The following is a 21383-nucleotide window of genomic DNA, read 5'->3' as shown; positions in this document are numbered from 1 at the left end:
GCCGGGGCTACAGGGTCTCTGGGAAAGGTGCCCATCGCAGGAGGACAGCAGCAGAGCAGCTGCTCCCCGTGTCCTTGGGGTCTGGTTGAGACTTTTCCCAAGCAGGAAGGCCTATATCGGCCAGCTTTTTGGGGCACAGGGGGATAGGGGAGTGTTGGGGGGTCCGGTCCCTGCCGAAGCTGGTTCAGGTGGAACTGGAACACAACCCTGGCATAGCCAGACACGGGGACCCTGGGGCCCACCTCGAATTCTGCACCCCTTCTTCTCTTGCGCTGTCCTCTCTGTGTGACCCAAGGGGCCCTGGAGGAAATCTAGGACCCCCAAGGCCATATCCATGATCTTTGTATTTTCTGAGTGATGGCTGTGCCAAATAATTACCAATTTCCATAAAAATTCTGTGTTTGGTGGCTTAAGGAAGGTGTCCATCTCCTCAGTCCTTACACTACTCTCTGGACAAGGTGTGGAGCTCAACCTGTGGGACTCACACACCCCTTGGAGCCAGGGCTGAGGTGACGGGACAGAGTACACCCCCTAGGCAAGGCCGGGGCAGCCCAGGGGCTCGGAGCACCCCCTGCTCCTCTTGGGGACTCTCTGGGCTGTCAGCACACACCCTGCAGGCGCAGAGAGGGGCAAGAGTCCCGCTGGCATGAGCACGGCTCAGTCCTGGCCCATCAGTCCTGCTGGGCAGCCCCCGGCGAGTCACTTCACCTCCCTGAGCCTGTTTGCTCATGTGTGAAGGGAGATACTGACGCCTGTTCCCTTACAGGACGACTGTGAAGATGGAACCAGACAGCACGCCTGAGGCACTCGGAACAGGGCCTGCACGTGAGTGCTTCAGCTACAGCAGGTGTAGCGTGGCCAGCAGTTTGGCTGAGCTCTCATGGACAAAGGCTATGACCCAGGATGGCCGGCGCCCAGCGTGCCCCCTCCACTCAGCTGAGGCCCATCAGCGAGCTCAGGCTGGGGACACTGACTTTTGGAATCCATCTGGAGAGGCCAAGAATGAGCAAGGCAGCCCACACCTGGGCACGGCAACAGGAAGTCCCCGTCAACTGTTTGGTGCACACGTAGTCACGTGCACTGACCCTGACAACCCTGTCAGAGGGGAGCCCGGCAGCTGTGCTCAGTGCCAGCTGCCATGGACTGAAAGCCAGCTGCATGCCAGGCCCCCTGGCAAGCCAGGTGGTGGCATGGAATCCTGAGAACAGTTCTCAGAAGCCAGGATAGTCTCCATCCCTAGTGCCTGGCAAGGACAAGTGGCTCCCAGAGCCCAAGGAGTGTCACTGAGGTCCCAGCAGAGGCGCTGAGGTGGGGGCCAGGTCCAGGTTCACCTAGGGCTGTGCTGCCTTTGGCCAGCTGGGGGGCTCTTCTGATAGCCGGGAGTGCCTGCTTCTCACTCCCCCTGCATCTGTCCCCGGTGGCCACGGAGCCAGGGCTGTCTGACAAAGTGCTTAAAGACAAGCTTCTCCCGCCAAAGGCCCTGGGCATTCCCGTTCCAGTTGGGAATGCGAGGCTGCCCGTGCCACCATAACGGAGGCCTCATCTGTGCACTGCTGTGAGAAAAAGGATAAAAGGAAGAAGTCATGAAGGGGGCTCTGTTTGGAGTTGGCATGATTGCTTACTGGAAAACCCAAGAGGAATCAACTGAAAACCTACTAGAGCAAATACGGAACCTAGTATGGCGGCCAACTCAGGAGCACCACGGAGAGCAAGAGCAGAGGGCCACCGGGAGACAGCCTTGCTCACAGCAGGCGCAGGAGCTCTGAACCCGGGCTCCACCCTGCCCCAAACCCACAGGGGCGCACGGCATTCCCGAGAGATGGACTGGAAGCTGTCGCTGGCGGGAGACGGAAGTCTTCTTCCCGAGGGTCCAACAGTCCCTTCTCCAAACACACGGGTACAGGGAATCACCGCCAATCAAGAGTGCATCACTATTTTCTCAGAATTTGATGAACTGTTTCAAAAATTAATCCTGAAGAATATACGTGCAAGAACAGCCACAACGGTTGTGAGAAGGAACAGAGAAGGCCCTCGTCTTCTGCTGCCAGCACCAATGTCCAGCCACAGCAGCTGACGCTCTGCGGTCTGGCCCAAGAAAAGACAGACAGCAGTGAGACACAGCAGAGTGCCTTGACCGGCTGAAGCCCACATTGGAATCCAGGCTTGAGAAAGGAGGCGGGGGGCACTCCTCGGTCCTACAGTATTGGAACGAGCACAGCTCCACCTGTCCTGACTCAAGTCACGGTCGCAAATATCTGGAGGGGTGACATCCTTCCCGTTGTGTTGATGGAGAAATGGAGGCCGGAGAACTTCAGAAACACACTTGACCTTGTTCCTTATTTATCTTTGTTTATCATTTCTCCCCTTGCCTCGAGAGGGCCGGTGCTTGAACCCAGTACCTGGCTCCAGCCTATGCTATGCAACGTGTCTTGTGTTGGATAAAATAAGATTAGACCCCATGCTGCAGCCCCAAACCAAGGACAAGATGGAAAGAAAATACAGGGAAAAGTGTTCAGAGCTGAGAGGCCTTTTATTTAATACACAAAACCCAAAAATCATCTATTCCAAGAGGAATAGATTTATAAAAGCTTCTACATCTGAACAAAACACTGCTGTTTAACAAAAGACATCACTGGCAAAAGGAAAGAACAAGCGACCAACAGGAAGAACATATCTGCAACAGAATAATCATCAGAACACAGCCCAGTGCCTACAGGTCCCGTGGAAAGGAAAACAATCTGGCAGAAAACATGGCCGGGTGAGGTGGCTCAAGCCTGTCATCCCAGCACTTTGGGAGGCCAAGGTAGGTGGATCACCTGAGGTCAGGAGTTTGAGACCAGCCTGGCTAACATGGTGAAACCCCATCTCTACTAAAAATACAAAAATTAGCTGGTTGTGGTGGCGCACACCTATAATCCCAGCTACTCGGGAGGCTGAGGCAGGAGAATTGCTGGAACCCAGGAGGCGGAGGTTGCAGTGAGCTGAGATCGCACCACTGCACTTCAGCCTGGGTGACAGAGCGAGACTCCGTCTCAAAAAAGAAAACAACTCAAAGGATGGATGAGTGAGGTTCAAAGAAGAGGAACGGAAAACAACGCACAAGTAAAGACAAGCCACTTAGCTAATAATTACAGAGATGCAGAGTTGGACAGTCTCCTGCGCCAGTGATGGGCTGTGGTTAGAGAACGGGGGGTTCTGCAAGCCAGGGCTCTTGTGCAGTGTCCAGCTGACTGGGAGCAGTGGATTAATTATGATGGAATCGTGGGTCCTCTCCAACTTGGAACCTCTACCTGGAGACATTTTTGATCTGTGTCCGAGGAGGCCCAGGCATGGATTTTCATCACGGCCTCACGTATGAAGGTGAACACTGCAAACAGCCTGCACGTCCCTGAATACAGGAGCGGCTGACAGCTACAGCCAAGACTGCTCTGCGAAGGCACAGGTGTCTGTGAGCCTGCATGGATGCATCACTACACAAACAGAATGACATAATGAACCCCATTTAAAAACGAAACACGACCTCTTTCCACAGAACCCTAAAGAAGAGGTGGGTTTCTCTGGGCACCCAGCTTGTAGGTGATACAGAGACTGTCCCCACACACTGGCAGCCACAGTGCTGGGGGCAGCGTGGGGTTCTAGGGCAGTGTCTCACCCATTGTGCCTGGCAAAGTGAATACATCATGCATGACGTGTATTATGGCAAACGGAACAGCTAAGGGCTAAAGATGTCCTTCCCTAAACTCCAGCATCACCAGGCCCTTATTTCTGCCCCGGTTGGGGCTCAGAAAGAAGCAAGGAGCCTGCCTCTCAGGATCAGCATAGGAAGTCCTGGATGAAATGTCCTTTCCCGCAAAGAATTCTTTTAACATTGCTTGTGGCCCAGCACGGTGCCTCACGCCTGTAATTCCAGCACTCTGGGAGCCCGAGGTAGGCAGATCACTTGAGCCCAGGAGTTCCTGACCAGCCTGGGCAACATGGCAAAAACCTTCCTCTACAAAAAATAACAAAAGTTATCCAGGCATGGTGCCTGTAGTTCCGGCTACTCAGGAGGCTGAAGTGGGAGGATCATTTAAGCCCATGAGGTTGAGGCTGCAGTGAGCCATGACTGCGCCACTGCACTCCAGCCTGGGTGACAGAGCTAGATTCTGTCTGAAAAAACAACAACAAAAAAAGATTGTGACTGTCTTTGGCTAAGGGAATGAGGTTTCTCTCCTAAAATACATTCTTGTTCACACTCAGTTCAAAATTTCCAGGAGCTGGGCGAGCCATGTTTGACAGAGAAGTCAGGGAGGAGGGAGACGAGCACATGTAAGCACGTAAATACGCACATGCATGCTGATGTGTGTGTAAATGAGCATGTATGTGCATGCAGAGGTATGTGTATGAATATGTGCATGTATGCATACATGTACATGGGTATATGCACGTGCACATGTGGACATATGTGTGCATGCACACGGATCTGTGTGCATGTGCCTGCATGCGCGTGGGCATCCATCCCTACCCTGCACCCAGGAGAGTCCCCCAGGTCGGCACAGCATCACTGTGGTGGGGGCGTCTTGAGTGCTGGGCTTAGTGTCCAGCAAGTGCAAAGCTGCAGAACCTCTCTGCTGACTATGGCAGAAAAACTCAATGCTTCCTTTGCACAATGATGAAAAAGTCAGAGCTGCTCGAGATGCCCAGGCAGCTGGGCAGGCAAGCGTCCTGGGTGACGTCTCTCTTTAGGGGAGGGGCTTCTTGCCCATGCGAGGGTGGCTGCTCAGCACCATCTCCTGAGATGCTTTAAGATCCAAAGTGAAACCTCAGAACACATGGAAGAGCCGAAATCAAGCTGTAGATTTATCCAGACAGACTTCAGAGCAGCTTTCTCCCAGCCCGGAGGGAAGAGGGGAAGGCCAGCAGCACAGTGGACACAGGGGCCCCAGGTGAGGCTGTGGGGGCCATCACCCCTGGACCCGTGCCCAAGGTTGTCAGAGGAGGCAGAAGCCTGGGCTTGGGCCAGACGCCAGGCGAGCTCTTCTGCTCTCCGCACCCCCTGTAGCAGGCAGCAGTGTGCTGGTCACTCAGGCGAGCTCTTCTGCTGTCCGCACCCCCTGTAGCAGGCAGCAGTATGCTGGTCACTCAGGGTCAGATGGCAAGTCCATCTCAGGGTCCTGGGTACCCGGGACCCTTGGCTGGTTCTTCTCACAGGCCACACCCTGTTCTCTAGCTGCATCAGCCCACAGCCCCTGCCCCCGGCCACGCTGTGGCTGCTGGGAGATGCTTGGTGACTGCACACGTCAGCTGTCAGTACCCTCGAGCTGAGCTGGCTGCTGGGGGCAATGGTGATCATAGCAAGGAGCACAGCCTGGAGCTGGCAGGGGACCCTTGGGGACAGCCCTGCTAGGGTGGACAGCCTGAGGGTGGGGAGGCCGTGGTGGGGGCTGCACCTGGAGGAGAAGCTGCCCCTCTCCCACAGCTGTCGGAGGCACCACCGTGCCCCTGCTCATTACCCCAGAGAACTGTGCCAGGTCCCTGTGCTGGCCATGCTGATCACCTAAGGGCTGGCATGGCCTGCAGGGGTGCACTGGGCCTTATCTGATCTTAATTTTTATTTATTTATTTATTATTTATTTGTAGAGACAGGGGTCTTGCTATGTTGCTTAAGTTGGTCTCGAACTCCTGACCTCAAACAATCCTCCCGCCTTAGCCTCCAAAAGCGCTGAGACCACAGCATGGCCCACTGTGCCTGGCCTTGGGCCTCTCTGGAAACTGAGGCACAAGTGGGGCTTCCATTTCCTCAGCACCAATAAACTCTGGGAAGGCTGGGCCGCTTTAGGGAGGCCGAGGCACAGGGCCCCTGCTCCATCTAGGGGCCCGTACCCTGAGCTTCCATCATGCTCAGAAAATGACCAACTCACTGGCGCTCCCAATACCTGCCCCAGCCTCAGCCCCCTCCCTCAATGTGGCTGGAGTCAGGAAACTCCACTGGAAAGCCGCTGTGTGTGGTGGTCTGAGCCCTGGCTGTCTGTCACAGCTTGGGTCTGCCCCAGGCAAAAGCACTATTGGTGCCTGTGAAGCACGAGGACCCACTTCTGGCTCCTGGAGCGAGTCACAGGCAGATGGAAGCCCTCTCTGCCCCTCTTGTGGAGTGCCCCAGAGTGGCTACAAAGGAGGAGGCCTGTGTGCCTTTCCTGGGCACCAAGGGGCCAGCTGTGTCTCAGCCTCCGAGGCCTCAGTGGTGCCTGGCAGAACACAGGTACCCCAGGGTGACGGTGCCAAGGAGGAGGTGGTGGCAGCTGGCACACGCCGCACCCTGGCACTGTTGTGAGGGGGAGCCATTCCCACCCCTGGGGGCCGTGGGCCATGTGGCAAACATTAACACTGGGAATCTTTCGACCGGGCAATTCCACTTTTAAGAATCCATCTCAGGAAGTCACTGGACAAATGCTTAGCTCTCATGTGTCAACACAGGCTGGTGCGTGACGAGGCAAAGACGAACTGGCCAGCGTGCAAGCTCCCGACGCCAACACAGCTTTGTAAACACCGAGTATGTGCTGTCAGCATGGGCTCAACACAACCTCGTAAGGTCCATGCTAGCACTCCCAATCTACAGATGAGGAAACTGAGGCCCAGAGAGGTGAAGTGACTCGCCAGAGCTGACACAGCTACTGCATCTCAGTGCTGGGATGGACTAACCTCACAGACACAGTTCCCAGAAACTCCTCCAGGCCCTCTGCTCCTCCCGGGGCGCCCGCCTTGTGCCAGTCCAGACCCTGGTCCTGCAATGCCCTCCATCTCCTGATGTCCCTGCCTCTGCTCCAGTGAGGCCACCCTCCTCTCCTACCTCCCCACCTTCTGCCCCCGATCTAGGGAGCAGCTGGAGACTCCCTCTCAAGGAAGGCCTTCCCAGGGACCTACCCCAGGAAGCTCGCGGCCTCTGCCCTGCCACTGTCCCCTGCAAACCTGTTACACTTGCCAGTTGCTAGTACTGGTCTCACCTCCCTGGGCCAATCACAGCCTGGCCTCAGTTCCAGCCCCGCTGGCTCACTTCCAAGTTCCACAGGTGGAAGTGGGTCTGGGTGAACATGGGTGGTCTTACCCACACACACAGCTGGGAGAGGTCCCAAGACACCTTTGAAAGATGCCCATTTAACCGGGCCTTGGCACCCAGCCACCTAGCACGGGCACACTGAGCCCTGCCTTTCCCCAGTCTCATGACCAGTGACTTCAAGGTCACACAAGCTGGCTGGCGGGCCCCACACATCCTCCTCCAGCTCTCACACACGTGCCCACGGTGCGCCTGCCTGGCTCACGGAGCGCCCAGGTTCACAGGCACACACAGCACTTGTTTTTGGGTACATGATACCCGTTCAGCATCCCTCACCCATGCAGGGCTGGGACACACTTGGACAAACTTTCCTGTTGCAGAGAAACCTGGGATTGTTTGTGGGAGACACAGAAGTGCCACCCCTCCCAGGGCTGATGGCACCTGGGGCAAAGCCTGCAAGTTTGCATCCCTGGGAAGCAGGACAAAAAGCCTCAGGGGACAGCCTGGGACACCCCCCAACACCCTCCGAGGGCATGAGATGGCCCCACAGCAAGTCCCCGCTGCTGCCACACCAGGCTTGTCCCAAGTAATTTTCTGTGTTAATCAAGAGCTCCCCATACGGTGGGTGAACCAGACCAGCACACTTGGAGACTGCCAGGTGCGAGGACACAGGCCACACCCAGGCCAGCCACTGGAACAGAAGCAGAGGCCCTCGTGGGGACCCCGTCCACTCCCTTCTCACTCACCTCTGTCCTCCTGAGCTGTTACTGTGGCCACTCCGGGGCCACAGCAGACCCCTGAGTTCCCCGTGGCCCAAGCCGTCCCTCCTGCCGGCCAGTGCTGGGCGGTCGGTACCTTGGGCCCTCAAACCTTTCCCATGGGCCCTGAGCTACTTCCTGCTGCTGAAGGCACTGCTGCCTAATATGGGCCTGGAGGGCCGGTCGGGACCTTGGGCCAGGCATGTACCCTGGCAGGATGCCAGGGCCCGATCCCATCAGGGCCTAGAGGGTCCCAGGCCCGCCCTGGAGCAGGGTTGCTTGGGAACTGGTATTTTCAGGAAAGGCCTGGCAGGGGCTCTGATGCGAAGTGTGCTGGGCAGGGGGTTGGCACTTGCCAGCTTTGGGGCCACCGGGCCCACTGGCCCCTCCCTCTCCTGCAGCAGCTGTCATCTCCAGGGCCTGTGGGGAGGCAGCTGAGGGCCTGGGACTCCACGGCACGGGGATGGGAGCAGGGAGCCTGGAGGCCACAAAGGGGGCCAGAGGCCCGTAAAGACCTGTGCAAACTGGAAGGCCAGGAGCTCCTCTCTGGAGCCCCACTTTCCGGCCTTGGGGCTGACTCAGGGACACCACTAGCATGGAGCTGGGGGTTTGAGCTGGGGCACTGGAGTGGGGTGGGGTGTCCAAGCACCTCCTGCCCCCTCTGAACCACAGCACCAAGGCTGGCATCCTCCAGCACCCAGGAAAGACAGAGGCCGGCTCATGACCCGGCACCAAGTCCTAGGGACTCCAGGGTCTGGGTTCTGACCACGCTGCTGCCTGGCACCCTCCTCCCGATGTGAGAGCTGGTGCGGAAACCTGCCCCGCAGAGCTCCCCCCACCACTAGGCAGCACGAAGGTTCTTCTTTCTGCAGCTGAAGCCACCTGCCTGGGCCACAAGCCTTGGCCTCACCTGGAGCTCAGCTCCCCGCTCCCAAGCCCAGCCAAGCCCAGGTCCTGCTCCCTCCCCGAGCCTGACGCCTGCCATCCCCCCAGTGCTGGCAGCTGCTCCGCCTGCAGTGTGACAGGGAATCTCTGTTGCAACGGGGGCCAGCTCAGTCCAGCGGGGAGGAGGAACTGTCCTGGGTGGGTGGGCAGGGCCAATTGGGAGACACAGGTGTCTGCAAGGACCCGGAGAATGAGGCCTGGAGCTAAAGGCTGGACCCTGAGGACACAGTCCTGCCGCCTCGTCTGGAGCAGGTCAGGCCCAGCAGGGCAGGTGATAAACTCCAGCAGAATGGCCAGGGAGAGCAACGCTAGGCTGGGGAGGGAGATGGTAGGGGCCGGCCAGCCCACAAAGACGAGGGCAATCCAGGACCCCCTTGGGGTCATTTTCTCTGTGCCTGACAGGCATCCCCGGATAGCCCCTCAGAGCACATCCAGGCAGTGCCCACTTCCCAAGGACATCACCAAGTCACTGTCCACCCTCAGAGCACCTGCTCCTCACCCACGCTGTACCCCGGACTCCCCCGGGTGCCAGGTGGGTGCTGTGCCTGCCTCTTGATTCTGGGAACCTCCTCTCCAGCCTGGTCCCTCACCAGAGGCAGCCCTTAAAGACCATCCGCCCTACCCCCTCATTTTACACACGGGGAAACTGAGTCCCATAGAACAAACAGGCAGCCGCACCAGGCCTCCCGCTCTCAGGTATGCTGTTCCACCCCCTTCTCTGGCCTCAGCACAGCCTGAGACTGGGCAGGATCCAGAAGAAAGGGCTCTGTCCTGGTGGGGAGGGGCTCGCCCAAGACAGTGACCGGCTCTGCCCAGGGTCCCCTGGAGTCTGGCTCTGGGGACAGGGTGAGGGGCAGATCTGCCTGTTTTCAAGAACCGAGGGATGGGGGAGAGGATGGGGAACCCGGACCCTGGGGCAACCTCCGCTCAGGACTGTCCCAGTCAGCTGCTGGTCCGTGCCTCTGCACTGGTCACTGGGGGGGGGGGGGGGGACGGGAGCCGCGTGGCATCCCAGGACACTGCACAGGGAACAGCTAGCTCCAGGTCACCTGAATGCCCTTCTCAACTGCCCCTCTCCTCCCAGGGACGGGCCAGCGGGGAATGAGGAGTGACCAGAACCCAGGACTCCCGCTCTCATCTGACAGCCACTTAGCCCACTTCCCACTGGAGACTCTTCCTTAGAAGGTTGCTCTGGAAACCCCCTACTGTGTGGGGTAACCTCGCCGGGCACCCCACCCTGGCCCAGCACTGCCATGCCACACAAGAGGGATGGAACCTTCCTCCCCAGGCTGGGGTTGGGGAGGGGCTGGGGGAATGGAAGGCCCTGCACCGCCCCCAGCCCCCCTGCCACTCTCCCCACCTGGGAGATGCTCAGGACCCCCATGTAGCCACGGCCGCTCCCCCCAGCTTCTTACCAGGTCGAGGACAGATGGGGACGGACGCTGCTGCCTGGGCACCTGCTGATTAGCGCGGCCCACCCTGAGGGGCGCCCCTGTTCCCCAAGGTGGTTGGGAGGGCACTCACGGGTCCTGGGGAAGTCGGATGGCCCTGGGAATGGCGGGTCCTGGAGGGTGCGGGAGCCTGAGGGGGAACTTGGGGGTCTTAGGTTAGACCGGGGCCTCCCCGCGTGGGGAGGGCGCAGCAGACTGTACCTGGGGGCGCATCGGCCGTCGTCAAACTCGAAGGTCCGGTTCGTGTAGCCCCCGCCGCGCGCCTCCCGGTAGACGCCCTCTGGGGTACGCGCCCCGTCGGGGAGTGGCATGCGGCCTGGCAGCTCGGACCCGACCCGAGGGAGAAGCGAGTGGGAGCCGCCACCTTCTTCCCTCGCTTTGCCCTGAAAAACATTTTTTTTTCTTCGCAGATTAGCCAGGAAAAAACGCCAGTTTCAGGGTCGGGTGCAGGCGTCTGTCCGCGCGCGCCCCCTGCCGGCCGCGCCGGGACCCGCGGCGGCTCTGGCCCAGCCTGGGACGGGGGTGGTGGGTAGGGAGGGCGAGGGTCCAGGATCCGCCCCCTCCGCGGCCCTCTGAGCCCTCAAAACTCCGAAAAACAGGACGGGGTTCGTCAATGGCTAGAAAAGCCCAAGCGCGCCGCCACCGGGCCCTACACCCCTGGGAGGGCTCCGTGGTGGGCGGGGGCTCAGAGGGCTCTGGGTCCTTTGCGGGCAGCAGGGCACATGCGCTGCTCTGACCGCCAGCGTCCAGCCGCTGCGCCCAGGGACCGTCAGCACCTCCCCCTTGTGCTGCTCTGCCGTGGTCAACACTGGTCATTCAACACAAACCAGACTGAAGACGCCCCCCCCTCCGTCCCCACACCCCCCGCAGGCTGCGGCATCTGTCGGTGGGCACCACATCCTGGGCTTGGCCTGGGGGAGGGGGATGACTGCACCCCGCCCTGTGCTCTCACCCAGACGGGCACACACAGCACCTTTAGACGGGTGAGGAGGAGCCCCAACTTAAGATGCTGCAGGCCAAAGACTAGGAAGCAGAGGGTCCCCCTGCAGGCCCCCTTTGCCGTGCACGTGCTCACACTGTTGCACATGCGTCACCCTGGCTCAGCCTCACACAGAGCTCTGGAGAACTGCGATTTCTGTCCCCAGAGCTTTGTCGGTTTGCAGGGCGGACCAGGCCCCTCACTAAGCCAGGACTGTGCCCAAGAGGGGCAGGGGGAGGGCCAGGTCCATTTGGAGGGCGCATGACATGTACTTCGTGGTCCCTGGCCTCCCCAGTGTCTCTCCAGAGGGTCCTTCCCTGTTTCTCCAGGAGGCAGCAGGCTGAACACAGATGCTTTTGGGGGGTGGGTGGGGAACACTCGGGGAAGTCTAGGATGCTAAGTCCCCAGCAGAGGTTCAGCCTGTGCCCCCGCCACACAGCTCGTGGGCATCTTGAGGGTTTTTCCTCAGGTCCCTAGAGAGGCCGGTGCTGCTGCCGGGGTCCCACCACCCCTGGGCGGGTGCCGCCGGGGCAAGATGGTGGCCTTTCTGCCAACGCCCTCCTGCCTGGGGAACTCAGAAAAATCGCCACTGAGAGGCCGCACCATCTGCAGCTGTGATTAATTAGCAGTAATTACACGTGTTGTCAGCGGCAGGAGAGTCGCAGGTTTGATGACATGCCGAGGGCTTTAGGGAAACAAAAACTTGGCCCCACTCTGCCACTGAGGAGCCCCAGATCGCCAGCCCGTCCATCCCTCCCTGGGCAGGGGCAGGGCCGGCAGAGGGGCCCAGGTCCCCGAGACCTTTTGCCCTTCTCTCCAACCCGGTCCTCCTCCATGTCTGACCTGCAGCCATGGCTGGGCCGAGCAGGGATGGAGAGACCACCTTGTATTACATAACCTCCCTCTGCTCTAAACATCCTTCACCCATCTTTGGCCCGAAGTCCAGGATGCCAGCCTGAGGCCCAGAGCCGCACCTTCTCCACAGGAGACTGGGGCACCCCGGACAGACGCCCCCATGTGGTGGCACCTGCCCGGGCTCCTTCTTGCCGCCCCTCTCGGGAGGAGAGCCCCTGCCACCCACCCCACCTCCTCCAGCTACGGACCTCAGCAAGAGCCCGGCCAGGGATGCCCTCCCAACAGTCCAGCCTCACCCCCCAATCTCGTCCCCTCTGCTTCCCTGAGGGCCCCCCCAACCTCCGTGAAAGAGGAAGGGTCTCCACCTCCCCCTTCCCTCCGTCATCCCCCAAAAAGTATGTATTGGGGGACTCAAGCCCAGCGCAGGGCGGCTCCTTGAGTTCAGCGGGGAGGTGAGCAAACACCTGGCGCCGGAGCTTTCTGAATTTGGATGGGCAGGACCCCCGCGACCCCGCAGAAACCTGCTGAGAGTGTGCGGGGTCGAGCTGGGGCCCCAGGGCATAAAGCGGGGGCGGTGCTTGGGCAGGGCCAGGTGAAGGGACAGACGGTTCCGAGGGTGCCCGGCAGAGCTGAGCGGGAGGAAGAGCGCGGATGATGGTGGCCTGGGGGTGGGGACAGGATGCCCCTGGCTCTGGGCGACCCAGAAGGGTGGATGGTGACCCTACCCTGAGGTGCAGCACCTGCAAGTCTACTAGATCTGGGGGAAACGGGAGGCGTGGGCCACTGGGGAGCAGGCGGGTACCCTTCCCCCTCCCTGTGTCCCCGGGTCCCCGGGTCCCCCAGGCCTGGGCTAAACAGCTCAGCCCAGCCCGCCCACTCCCACCAGGGGCTGGGCTCCTAAGGGCAGGGCCCGCGTCTCCAAAGTGCCCAAGGGCACCGAGACCCCCGCATAAGTGGGAACCGAGGCGACCCCCGGGAAGGTAAGGGTGGCGGCAGGGCCACCTGGGCTGGGGCTCCTTCCCCTAGCGTCCTGCGGGGGCATAGAGTGGGTGGACCCCCGAGTCCCTTTCCAGCACCTTCTTTGCAGGAACGCGGGTCACGTGGGCCCTGGGCTGGATGCGTGGGGAGGGCTAGAGCGCATGCGCTATGGGGGCGGATTGCAAGTGCTGGTGGGGGGGTGGGCGAGGTGGAAAGCACGTGGCAGGTGGGCAGAGCACACGTGAGGGGGCGGGGCTGCCTGCGGAAGGGGCCGTGCGCGTGGGGTCGCTCCGCAGCTGCGAGTTCATGGCGTCCCGGTGCTCCGAGCCCGACCCGGAGGTCTCCGGAGTCCCCACCGTCAGGGGATTTAAGTGAGGAATTGGGCTGGGGGCCAAGGGGTTGGGGGCCCAAGGCCTGTACCCAGGGGTTCTTCTGCAAGTTGCCGGGCTCCACCCATCCTGGGCCTCCTGGGGCAGAGCCCTGGACCCTGGGAGAGGGGGAAGGGGTGCAGAGAGGGCCGGGCCGTGTCCCTACGTGACCCAGTCTTGGCTTCCACCCGCACCCCAAAGACGCCCATTCTGGCATCTGGGACTCCTGGTGGCCTTTTCTGGGGTTCTCAGGGACCAGTGCTCTTGGCTCTCTCGGCAGCGGCTCCTCCCTGTCTGGTGCCCTCTCCTGCTGCGAGGACTCGGCCCAGGGCTCGGGCCCGCCCAAGGGCCCTACGGTGGCCGAGGGTCCCAGCTCCTGCCTTCGGCGGAACGTGATCGGCGAGAGGGAGCGCAGGTGAGTGGTGGTGCCTCCCAGGGGTGAGGGCGCTGTAAAGGGGTGGAGCGGGTGAGATTAGGTTCGGGGCTCCCACCAGGTGTCAGGCAACTGGGAGGGGCTCGTGGCCTGTGCCCAGGAGGACAGACTGCACATCTCTAAGTAAACCAGAAAAGCTGCGTTGGGGAACATGCTGCAGCCCTTCTTTATCCTGAAGCCTTGGCCTCTTGAGGCTGTGCACCTTTGATCCTCTGCAGTTCTGACTGCCTCTGACCCTCGCTGTCCTCTCCACACCGCAAAGCAGCCATGGTTCGGTCCTGGGCTGGACAGCCTGTCGCCGGGGTCCAGGGGTCAGGCCCAGGCTGTGCTCTGATGTGGATCTGGGGGCTTCAGACCACGTGGTCAGCTCTGTCATCTTGTAGCTCCCTCTGCCTGACAAGCCCCCAGCGTCTATCTGGCAGGTTCTAGCAGCTGCTGTCCCTTCTCGGGGAGGGCGGGAGGGCCCAGAGATATTTGTTTCTTGACCGGAACCAGGAAGCGAATCTCGTTGAGCTGTGAGCGTCTGCGGGCCCTGCTGCCCCAGTTCGATGGCCGGCGGGAGGACATGGCCTCAGTCCTGGAGATGTCTGTGCAGTTCCTGCGGCTTGCCAGCGCCCTGGGGCCCAGTCAGGAGCAGCACGCTGTGAGTTGTAAGGGTAGACGCCGTCAGTCCTCTGGCGTCGCGGTGATGGGAAATCTCACCACCTTGAGGCAAAGCGTCCCCTGTCATCCCCGTCTCCTTCAGCCCTCTCGGTTTCCATGGCTAGAGCAGGCCACGTTTTCGGCAGGGCACTTCCTGATTTGTTCAAGCCTTTCCTGTTGTTATTCTGTCCCTGGAAAGGAGAAAGCCTTCCTTTCCAGCCCTCATGTGCCCCTGAGTCCTGTTCATTGATGGGTTGCCCAGATGCTCCATGCCAATTTGGGGGAGAGTTGGGGTCCCCTGATCCTCCCTGGCTGAGCACCCCCTAGATCATTTCTCTGCACATCTCCAAGAGAGGCTCCTCTCCCCTCTCCAAAGCCCTGGGGGCTCTGGCTGACCCCGTGAGTGCTGGGGCTGAGGAACTGCGTGGGGAATGAAACTGTGTTGTCATCTGTAAGGTCAGGCGTCCTAGTATTTGCAGTGAGGCCCCTGGGTATGCATGGCCTGATTCAGGAATGGTGGGGTCTTTCCAGGGTGGAACCTCAGCCTCGTTGTCAACCTGTACTCTTGTCCCCAAGTCCCAAGCGGGGACCGAGCTCACAGTGACCCTCCAGGCTCCGGGGTAGCAGTCTCGTCACAGTGTTTTGGGTTTCCTAGCTGACTGTCTCTGTTCTTTTTTACATGTTTACTTAAATTTCAAATTCTTGCTTCCTCCAAGGAAATGTGGCACTCGTTGCAGGAGGACGTTTTACAGTTGACGCTGTCGAGTCAGATTCAAGCAGGCGTGCCAGACGCTGGGACGGGAGCGTCCAGCGGGACTCAGTTAGTGTCTCCTAGGGCCTGCTCTCCAGGGCTGGGTGACGCTGGGAGCAGCAGACCCAAAGCCCCCTGGCACGTCCTCGGGAGGGTGCGGCCTGGAGGCCTGCCTTGGCCTCCGCAGGTGGTGACCTGCCCAGGGCCCTGCTGACTCAGGTGGCCAGGTGTGAGGTGACCAACATGGGCGAGCTCCAGCAAGCGGGGAGCGCGGTCAGCAGAATCGAGGGCCTGGGCTGGCGTGGAGGTGGGAGGTGCCCAGGAGGAGTCTCTTCTGCTCCAGTGTGTGGGGAATTTACAGGTGGTCGGGGAGGTGTCGTACTCCTCCCCATGGGCAGCTTCAGGAGTGGAGTTTTCTGAAGTCAAGATAATTTGGTTCTTTTCAGAATGGCAGGTTGCCAGGTTGAAGGACTGTCTGCATCTTGTGTTTAAATGTACCCATTTTACCCGAAAGCGGGCTGGGGCATGGGGCTGGTGGCTAATTAGCTGTGGAAGAATCTAGAAGTGGGGGAGTTGGGCAGAGGGAAATTGGGCAGACAACTGTGGAGCTTGGGTGGCCCAGGGCCCCCGGGCAGAGGCTGGCTTGGTGGTGGGTGGTGCCTGGGGTGTCCTGGGGACAGGTCCAGCCCTCTGCTCCTGGGACGGGTGGGTGGGGGCAGCCTTCCGGGAGGCTGGGGGATAGACCCAGGATCCTTGTCATGTTGCCCTTTCTAGAACCCCAGATGTGAAGGCGTTTCTGGAAAGTCCTTGGTCCCAGGATCTGGCATCGGCCAGCCCAGAGCCCCTGCCGCACATCCTTGCGTCCTCCAGGCAGTGGGACCCCGCGAACTGCACGTCCCCGGGCACGGACAAGTGTGAGGCACTGTTGGGGCTGTGCCAGGTGCGGGGTGGGCTGCCCCCTTTCTCAGGTGAGTCCTGGGTGTGCATGTGGGGTGCCCTTGGCCTGGGGAGCGGCGCCAGGCTGTGCTTTAGCCCTGAGAACAGTGGGGGCTGTTTTGCAAACGGGGGTTCGAAGTTTTCCCAGGTTCTTGTGTTGGTGAGAAACCCATGTGTTGAGGGATGAGCTTGATTCAAGGCCCCTGGGCTGCGCCTGCTTTTGTGCAAAGGAGGACGTGTGTTCTTGGGAGGGAGGAAGTGTGGCTCGAGGAAGGGAGAGTGCTGGGCAGAGGCCACCATGGGGCTCTTCCCTCCATCCTCCTGGGACTTCCATGTGCTCCAGGGAAGGGAGGGCCTGACCTCCTCCTCCCTGGGTCCCTGGGTCTGCAGGAAGTGTGGGGACGTAGAGGGACTTGGCCCCATCCTGGTCACTCTCTGGGTCCCTGGGTCTGCAGGAAGCATGGGGACGTAGAGGCACTTGGCCCCATCCTGGTTACTCCCTGGGTCTGCAGAAAGCGTGGGGACGTAGAGGGACTTGGCCCCATCCTGGTCACTCCCTGGGTCCTTGGGTTTGCGGGAAGCATGGGGACGTAGAGGGACTTGGCCCCATCCTGGTCACTCCCTGGGTCCCTGGGTCTGCAGGAAGCATGGGGACGTAGAGGGACTTGGTCCTGTCCTGGGTCTGTGGGAAGTGGGGATGTAGAGGGACTTGGCCCTATCCTGGTCACTCCCTGGGTCTGCGGGAAGCATGGGGATGTAGAGGGACTTGGCCCCATCCTGGTTACTCCCTGGGTCTGCGGGAAGCATGGGGATGTAGAGGGACTTGGCCCCATCCTGGTCACTCCCTGGGTCTGCAGAAAGCGTGGGGACGTAGAGGGACTTGGTCCTGTCCTGGGTCTGTGGGAAGTGGGGATATAGAGGGACTTGGCCCCATCGTGGTTGCTCTGTCCAGCTTTGTGGCCCTGCTTCTTTCACCCACCTGTAGCTGGTGTGTTTTGGATGTGGCCAGAGATCTTTTTTCCCCGGGGTGCCCCATCTGCCCTTCCGCCTGTGCTGCCTGCCCATGGCAGGAACTGTAATTGGGGTGAGCCAGGGGCCCGAGGCCTCCCAGCTGTTCCCTCGGCCACCTGGGGGTTTGTCCCTAATGCCACCCACAGCTGAGCTCTGGTCCCTCTGTGGGTGGCCCTGCAGGGCGCCTCTGATGACCGAACTCCCCTCGGCCCCTGCTGTAGTAGTGTCTGAAAGTCGCCAGGTGCCATGAGAGGCAGGGCTGTGCTTTTTGGCTCCCAGCTGTGGCTGGGAGCAGTCATGCGGTTGGCAGGGCTGGTGTCAGAGCTGGGGTCATCAGGGCACTCTGGAAACCTGTTAGCCAGGCACGTGGGGAGGGAGCAGGTCTGAGGGCAGAGTTCGAGGTCTGGGAGGTGGTGCTAAGAGGGTCCCCAGATCCAAGCCCCTTGCAGCTGGCCAAGCCAGCACCCCCTCTGGGAAGCCCTCAGCCCCCAGATGTTGGGCACCCCACCTCTGGGTGTTCGTCTTCTCCCTGTTTACCTGTGTGCCACCCGCTTCTGAGTTTCCTCCTACGTGTCCCTGCTGCAGGGTGCAGGCAGCAGGGCAGGTTCTCAGTCAGCGTGAGTGGACCGAGCTGGTGAGTCACGAGGTCCTTGGGGGCAGCCTGTGGGGCTGGGCAGGGAAGGCTGACCTGCATCTGATTTCTCTCCCAGGAACTTCCAGCCTGGCGCCGTGGCCCCCAGGCCGGAGTCTTCCTAAGGCTGTGAGGCCACCCCTGTCCTGGCCTCCGTTCTCGCAGCAGCAGACCTTGCCTGTGATGAGCAGGGAGGCCCTTGGCTGGCTGGGCCAGGCTGGGCCCCTGGCCTTGGGAGCTGCACCTCTAGGGGAGCCAGCCAAGGAGGACCCCATGTTTGCGCAGGAGGCCAGGTGAGTGCCCAGGCGGTGTGCACGCTTGTGTGTGCGTGAGCGAGCATGTGTGTGTGAGCCTGTCCCACCTCCTCCCAGTCCTGCCTGGGCCCACTTTCTCGGCATCTGGAAGCTTCCGTTCCTGCTTCTGTGCCTGTGGGAGGGAGGCCAAGGTCACAGCCCAGGGCAGGACCAGCCGGCCTTGCCGTGTGGCTTTCTAATGTGTTTCTGGAAACACTTTTGTCTTCCTAATTGTCATTTGTTTTGGCTGATAGTAAAATGAGTTTGTCTTTCGTGAGCACATACCAGCTGGGGTGTGGGAGGGGGAGGGGAGGGGGAGGGAGGGGACGAGATGAGCGAGACTGCGGCTGGAGAGAATCCGGCAGAGGTGCTCTGCAGGACGGATCGGGACCCCCGAGAGCTGCTGGTCTGTGTCCTCAGCGGCCATGGCTTCTGCACTTCTCCCCGCTGGGCAGGGTGGTGCCTGTCAGGAGTGGTGCCTAGATCTTTGCATTTGAAGCTGCCTTTGCAGGACTTGGGCCCAAATGTTTCCTTGAGCTCCAAGGCCTGGGTCCACTTGTGGCCACTGAGGAAGAGCTTGTCGCCTCCAGGTCTGTGTTGGGATCTGATGTGGAGGATGGGACGTCCTTCCTGCTGACTGCTGGTCCCAGCTGGTGGCCGGGTGAGTGGGGCCCTGGGTCCAGGGCTGGTCCCCCCACATCAGCACCTGACATGAGCTGGAGAATTGGGACTCAGGCCCAGCGTGTGTGACAGGGGGCCCCAGGGTCTGTGTCTGAGCCCCCATTTTCTCCGCCGTTGGTGCTTAGCTATTGGGTCGTGTCTGGTATTGAGCGTTATAGGTGATATGTGAGTGTGTGAGTGAACGTGATGTGGGCGAGCCTGCATGAGAGCTGGCGGTGCTTGGAGCCCTGTATTCTTCCCCTTGACCCCGTGTCAGCGAGGCCCCTGGTCCAGCCCATGCTGGCCGGCAGAGGTGTATGGCCCTGTGATGTGGCGTGTGTCCATTCCATTTAGGATTTAGTGTTTGGGAGCCCGTTACTGGTTCTGGTCCAACAGGTGTCCTGGGTCTGGGGCCACCAGGTATGAGCTCACCCACCTCATCACAACCTCTGCAGCGGGGACAGGGCAGGGCAGACGGACTGAGGTGGGAGCTCTGTTCCTCCGACCCCACCTGTCTGCCTCGGGCTCCCAGAGCACCTGCCTGCCCTGCCGATGTGTCCTGTTTGCTTCCAGGGTCCCTGGAGGGTCGAGGAGGCAGTGGCCCTGCATGGGCCGCAGCTGAGAGCAGTCTACTGGATAATGGAGAGCCAGGCTTCCTAGGGGACCCTGAGCCTGGCTCCCAGGAGCTCCAGGACAGCCCTGTGGAGCCGTGGGGCCTGGATGTGGACTGTGCAGGCCTGGCCCTGAAGGACGAGGTGGAGAGCATCTTCCCTGACTTCTTTGCCTGCTAGCAGCCAGGCTGTGGAGAGGAGGTGGGCGGGGCCGGCGGATCTGGAGCCGTGTGTGTCCCTGTCGCGTGCTTGGGCATTTTATTTTGGGTTTGGGTTGCAGCTGCACCCTAATTTGAGCGAGGCTTACAGGCTGTGAGAAGAGGATACTGAATATTAAAGAGGAAAAGCAGTTTTCCTGGAGGAAGCAAAACCCGTGTGGCTTCTGTGTAATTAGCCTGATTCATCAGGCAGATCGCGCCACCTCCGTTCAGCGTGCAGGCAGCTGCCGGGGATTTTGTTCTCCAAAGTTCTCAGCACTGCGAAATCCTGGAATAACTCAGTCCTGGTGCCCTGGGGTAGGGGCGCTCTGGGACCTGCTCCCTAGAGGTGATGTGGCCTCACGGTCTTGGTGCCTGGAGGCTGCTCTGTGAGCTGCTTTTCCTGCTCGGTGCCACTCAGAGCTGCAGGGAGGAGAGTCCTTTCAGAAAAGCCTGCTGTCCTCTCCCAGCCCAGGGGGCTCCAAGGGAAAGGCTGGCTTCCACCTCCACTGCTGGTCACCTCTGCACTCATTGTGCATGGGGAATAGGGGACCCTGGGCAGAGGTCACTTGGCCTCAGTGTCTGGTCCTGTTCCCAGTTCTACACCCTGAGATCTGGAGGGGGCAGGGTTACTTAGAGGAGGGGCCGAGCTCTTTGGATGGTGCTTAGGTGCCCGCCTGTTTTTCAGCCACAGCACAGGTGGTGCTGGTCTCTGACCCCGGATGCTCAGGGGCTCACCCTGCTATCCCCATCTGGATAGCACCCCCGCCAAGGCAGTGTTCCAGGGGCCAGCGCAGTCTCTGTCGCCCAGGTAGAGGAAACAGGTCTGAGCGTGGGCTCAGAGCCCCACCAGGCTGCAGCCCTGTGCCTGCATGCAGCCGCGCAGCCGCCCCCGCAGCCAGCCAGAATGTTCCATTCATTCCTCTGAGTCATTCAGACAAAGGCTCCGGAGGGCCTGCCGTGGGCAGGAGGTTAGGAGGCTCCAGGGAGCAAGCGCCGTGAAGACACCAGGCTGTGGGTGGCGGGCAGACCCCAGAGGAGAAGTGGGTAGGGGGCTTTGGTGAGGGGCCCAAGGCCATCAGGACTAGCTCTGAGCACCCATTGTCGTCCCTTGGAAGGAGGCTCAGGTCCAGTTGGATGCCTGAGACATGGCAGTTGGCTGCAGAATAGCATCTTTGGGATGCCGTGCCACCGGGCATTCACGGCCCATGTTGCTGAGACCCTGCGGCAGAGGCGGAGGAGCCTTCAGACCTCTGGTGGACAGTGGTGGTCGGGGCCCAGCCGGGAGCACGAGGCTGCTCTTCCGTGTCCTGCTCATGAGGGGTCGACTCAGGCAGCCAGATTTTAAGAGTGTCTCCTAGAAGATCATTGTGTTCACTACTGCACTGCTGTAAAGCAATACTTAAGACTGGGTGATTGAGGAAGAAAAGTGATTTAGTTGGCTCACAGTTCTGCAGGCTGTACAGGAAGCGTAGTGACTTCTGCTCCTGGGGAGGCTTCAGGAAACTTCCAATCATGGCAGAAGGCAAAGCGGGAGCAAGCACATCACATAGAAAGAGTGGAAGCAAGAGAGAGGAGAGAGGTCCCAAACTCTTCAACAGCCAGATCTCACATGAACTGACAGCGAGGACTCACTCATCACCAAGGGGCTGGCACTAAGCTATTCGTGAGGGACCTGCCCCCATGATCCAGTCTTCTCCCACCAGGCCCCACCTCCAACACTGGGGATCACGTTTCGACATGGGATTTGGAGGAGACGTCCAGACTGTAGTACCGTGTGTGCACACGTGTTCGTGTGTGTGCACAGCTTCGTGGTAGTGCTCGAGTGTTTGCGCACCCATATGTTGGTGTGCG

General features: G+C 60.3%; 2 protein-coding genes across 2 annotated transcripts in view; one reads left to right on the top strand and one right to left on the bottom strand.

Annotated features, from left to right (window-relative positions):
* Positions 1-10887, bottom strand: part of KCNT1 (potassium sodium-activated channel subfamily T member 1) — a 94156-nt gene extending 83269 nt beyond the window's left edge. The window contains exon 1 of the mRNA XM_063714531.1: positions 10386-10887. Within this exon, the coding sequence (XP_063570601.1) occupies positions 10386-10495 (110 nt within the window). The 5' untranslated portion in view covers positions 10496-10887. The remainder of the gene's footprint in view (positions 1-10385) is intronic.
* Positions 10888-13236: 2349 nt separating this feature from the next.
* Positions 13237-19698, top strand: SOHLH1 (spermatogenesis and oogenesis specific basic helix-loop-helix 1). Its single transcript, XM_054519616.2, has 8 exons — positions 13237-13367; positions 13645-13779; positions 14293-14440; positions 15156-15259; positions 15965-16158; positions 17848-18061; positions 18652-18722; positions 19295-19698. The coding sequence occupies exons 1-8, from the start codon at positions 13303-13305 to the stop codon at positions 19510-19512; spliced, it is 1149 nt and encodes a 382-aa protein (XP_054375591.2). The 5' UTR covers positions 13237-13302; the 3' UTR covers positions 19513-19698.
* The last annotated feature ends 1685 nt before the right edge of the window (positions 19699-21383 follow it).

The sequence above is a fragment of the Pongo abelii genome, chromosome 13, assembly GCF_028885655.2.
Source record: "Pongo abelii isolate AG06213 chromosome 13, NHGRI_mPonAbe1-v2.0_pri, whole genome shotgun sequence".
In the NCBI taxonomy this organism is placed as follows: domain Eukaryota; kingdom Metazoa; phylum Chordata; class Mammalia; order Primates; family Hominidae; genus Pongo; species Pongo abelii.
This window is presented reverse-complemented; position numbering and strand designations above follow the sequence as displayed.

Bases quoted from the DNA above. Each gene is read 5' to 3' on its own strand.
- SOHLH1 (XM_054519616.2), top strand. From the start codon at position 13,303: ATGGCGTCCCGGTGCTCCGAGCCCGACCCGGAGGTCTCCGGAGTCCCC. The intron at 13,780-14,292 runs GTGAGTGGTGGT...GACCGGAACCAG, and splicing joins ATCGGCGAGAGGGAGCGCAG to GAAGCGAATCTCGTTGAGCT. The intron at 18,723-19,294 runs GTGAGTGGGGCC...GTTTGCTTCCAG, and splicing joins TGGTCCCAGCTGGTGGCCGG to GGTCCCTGGAGGGTCGAGGA.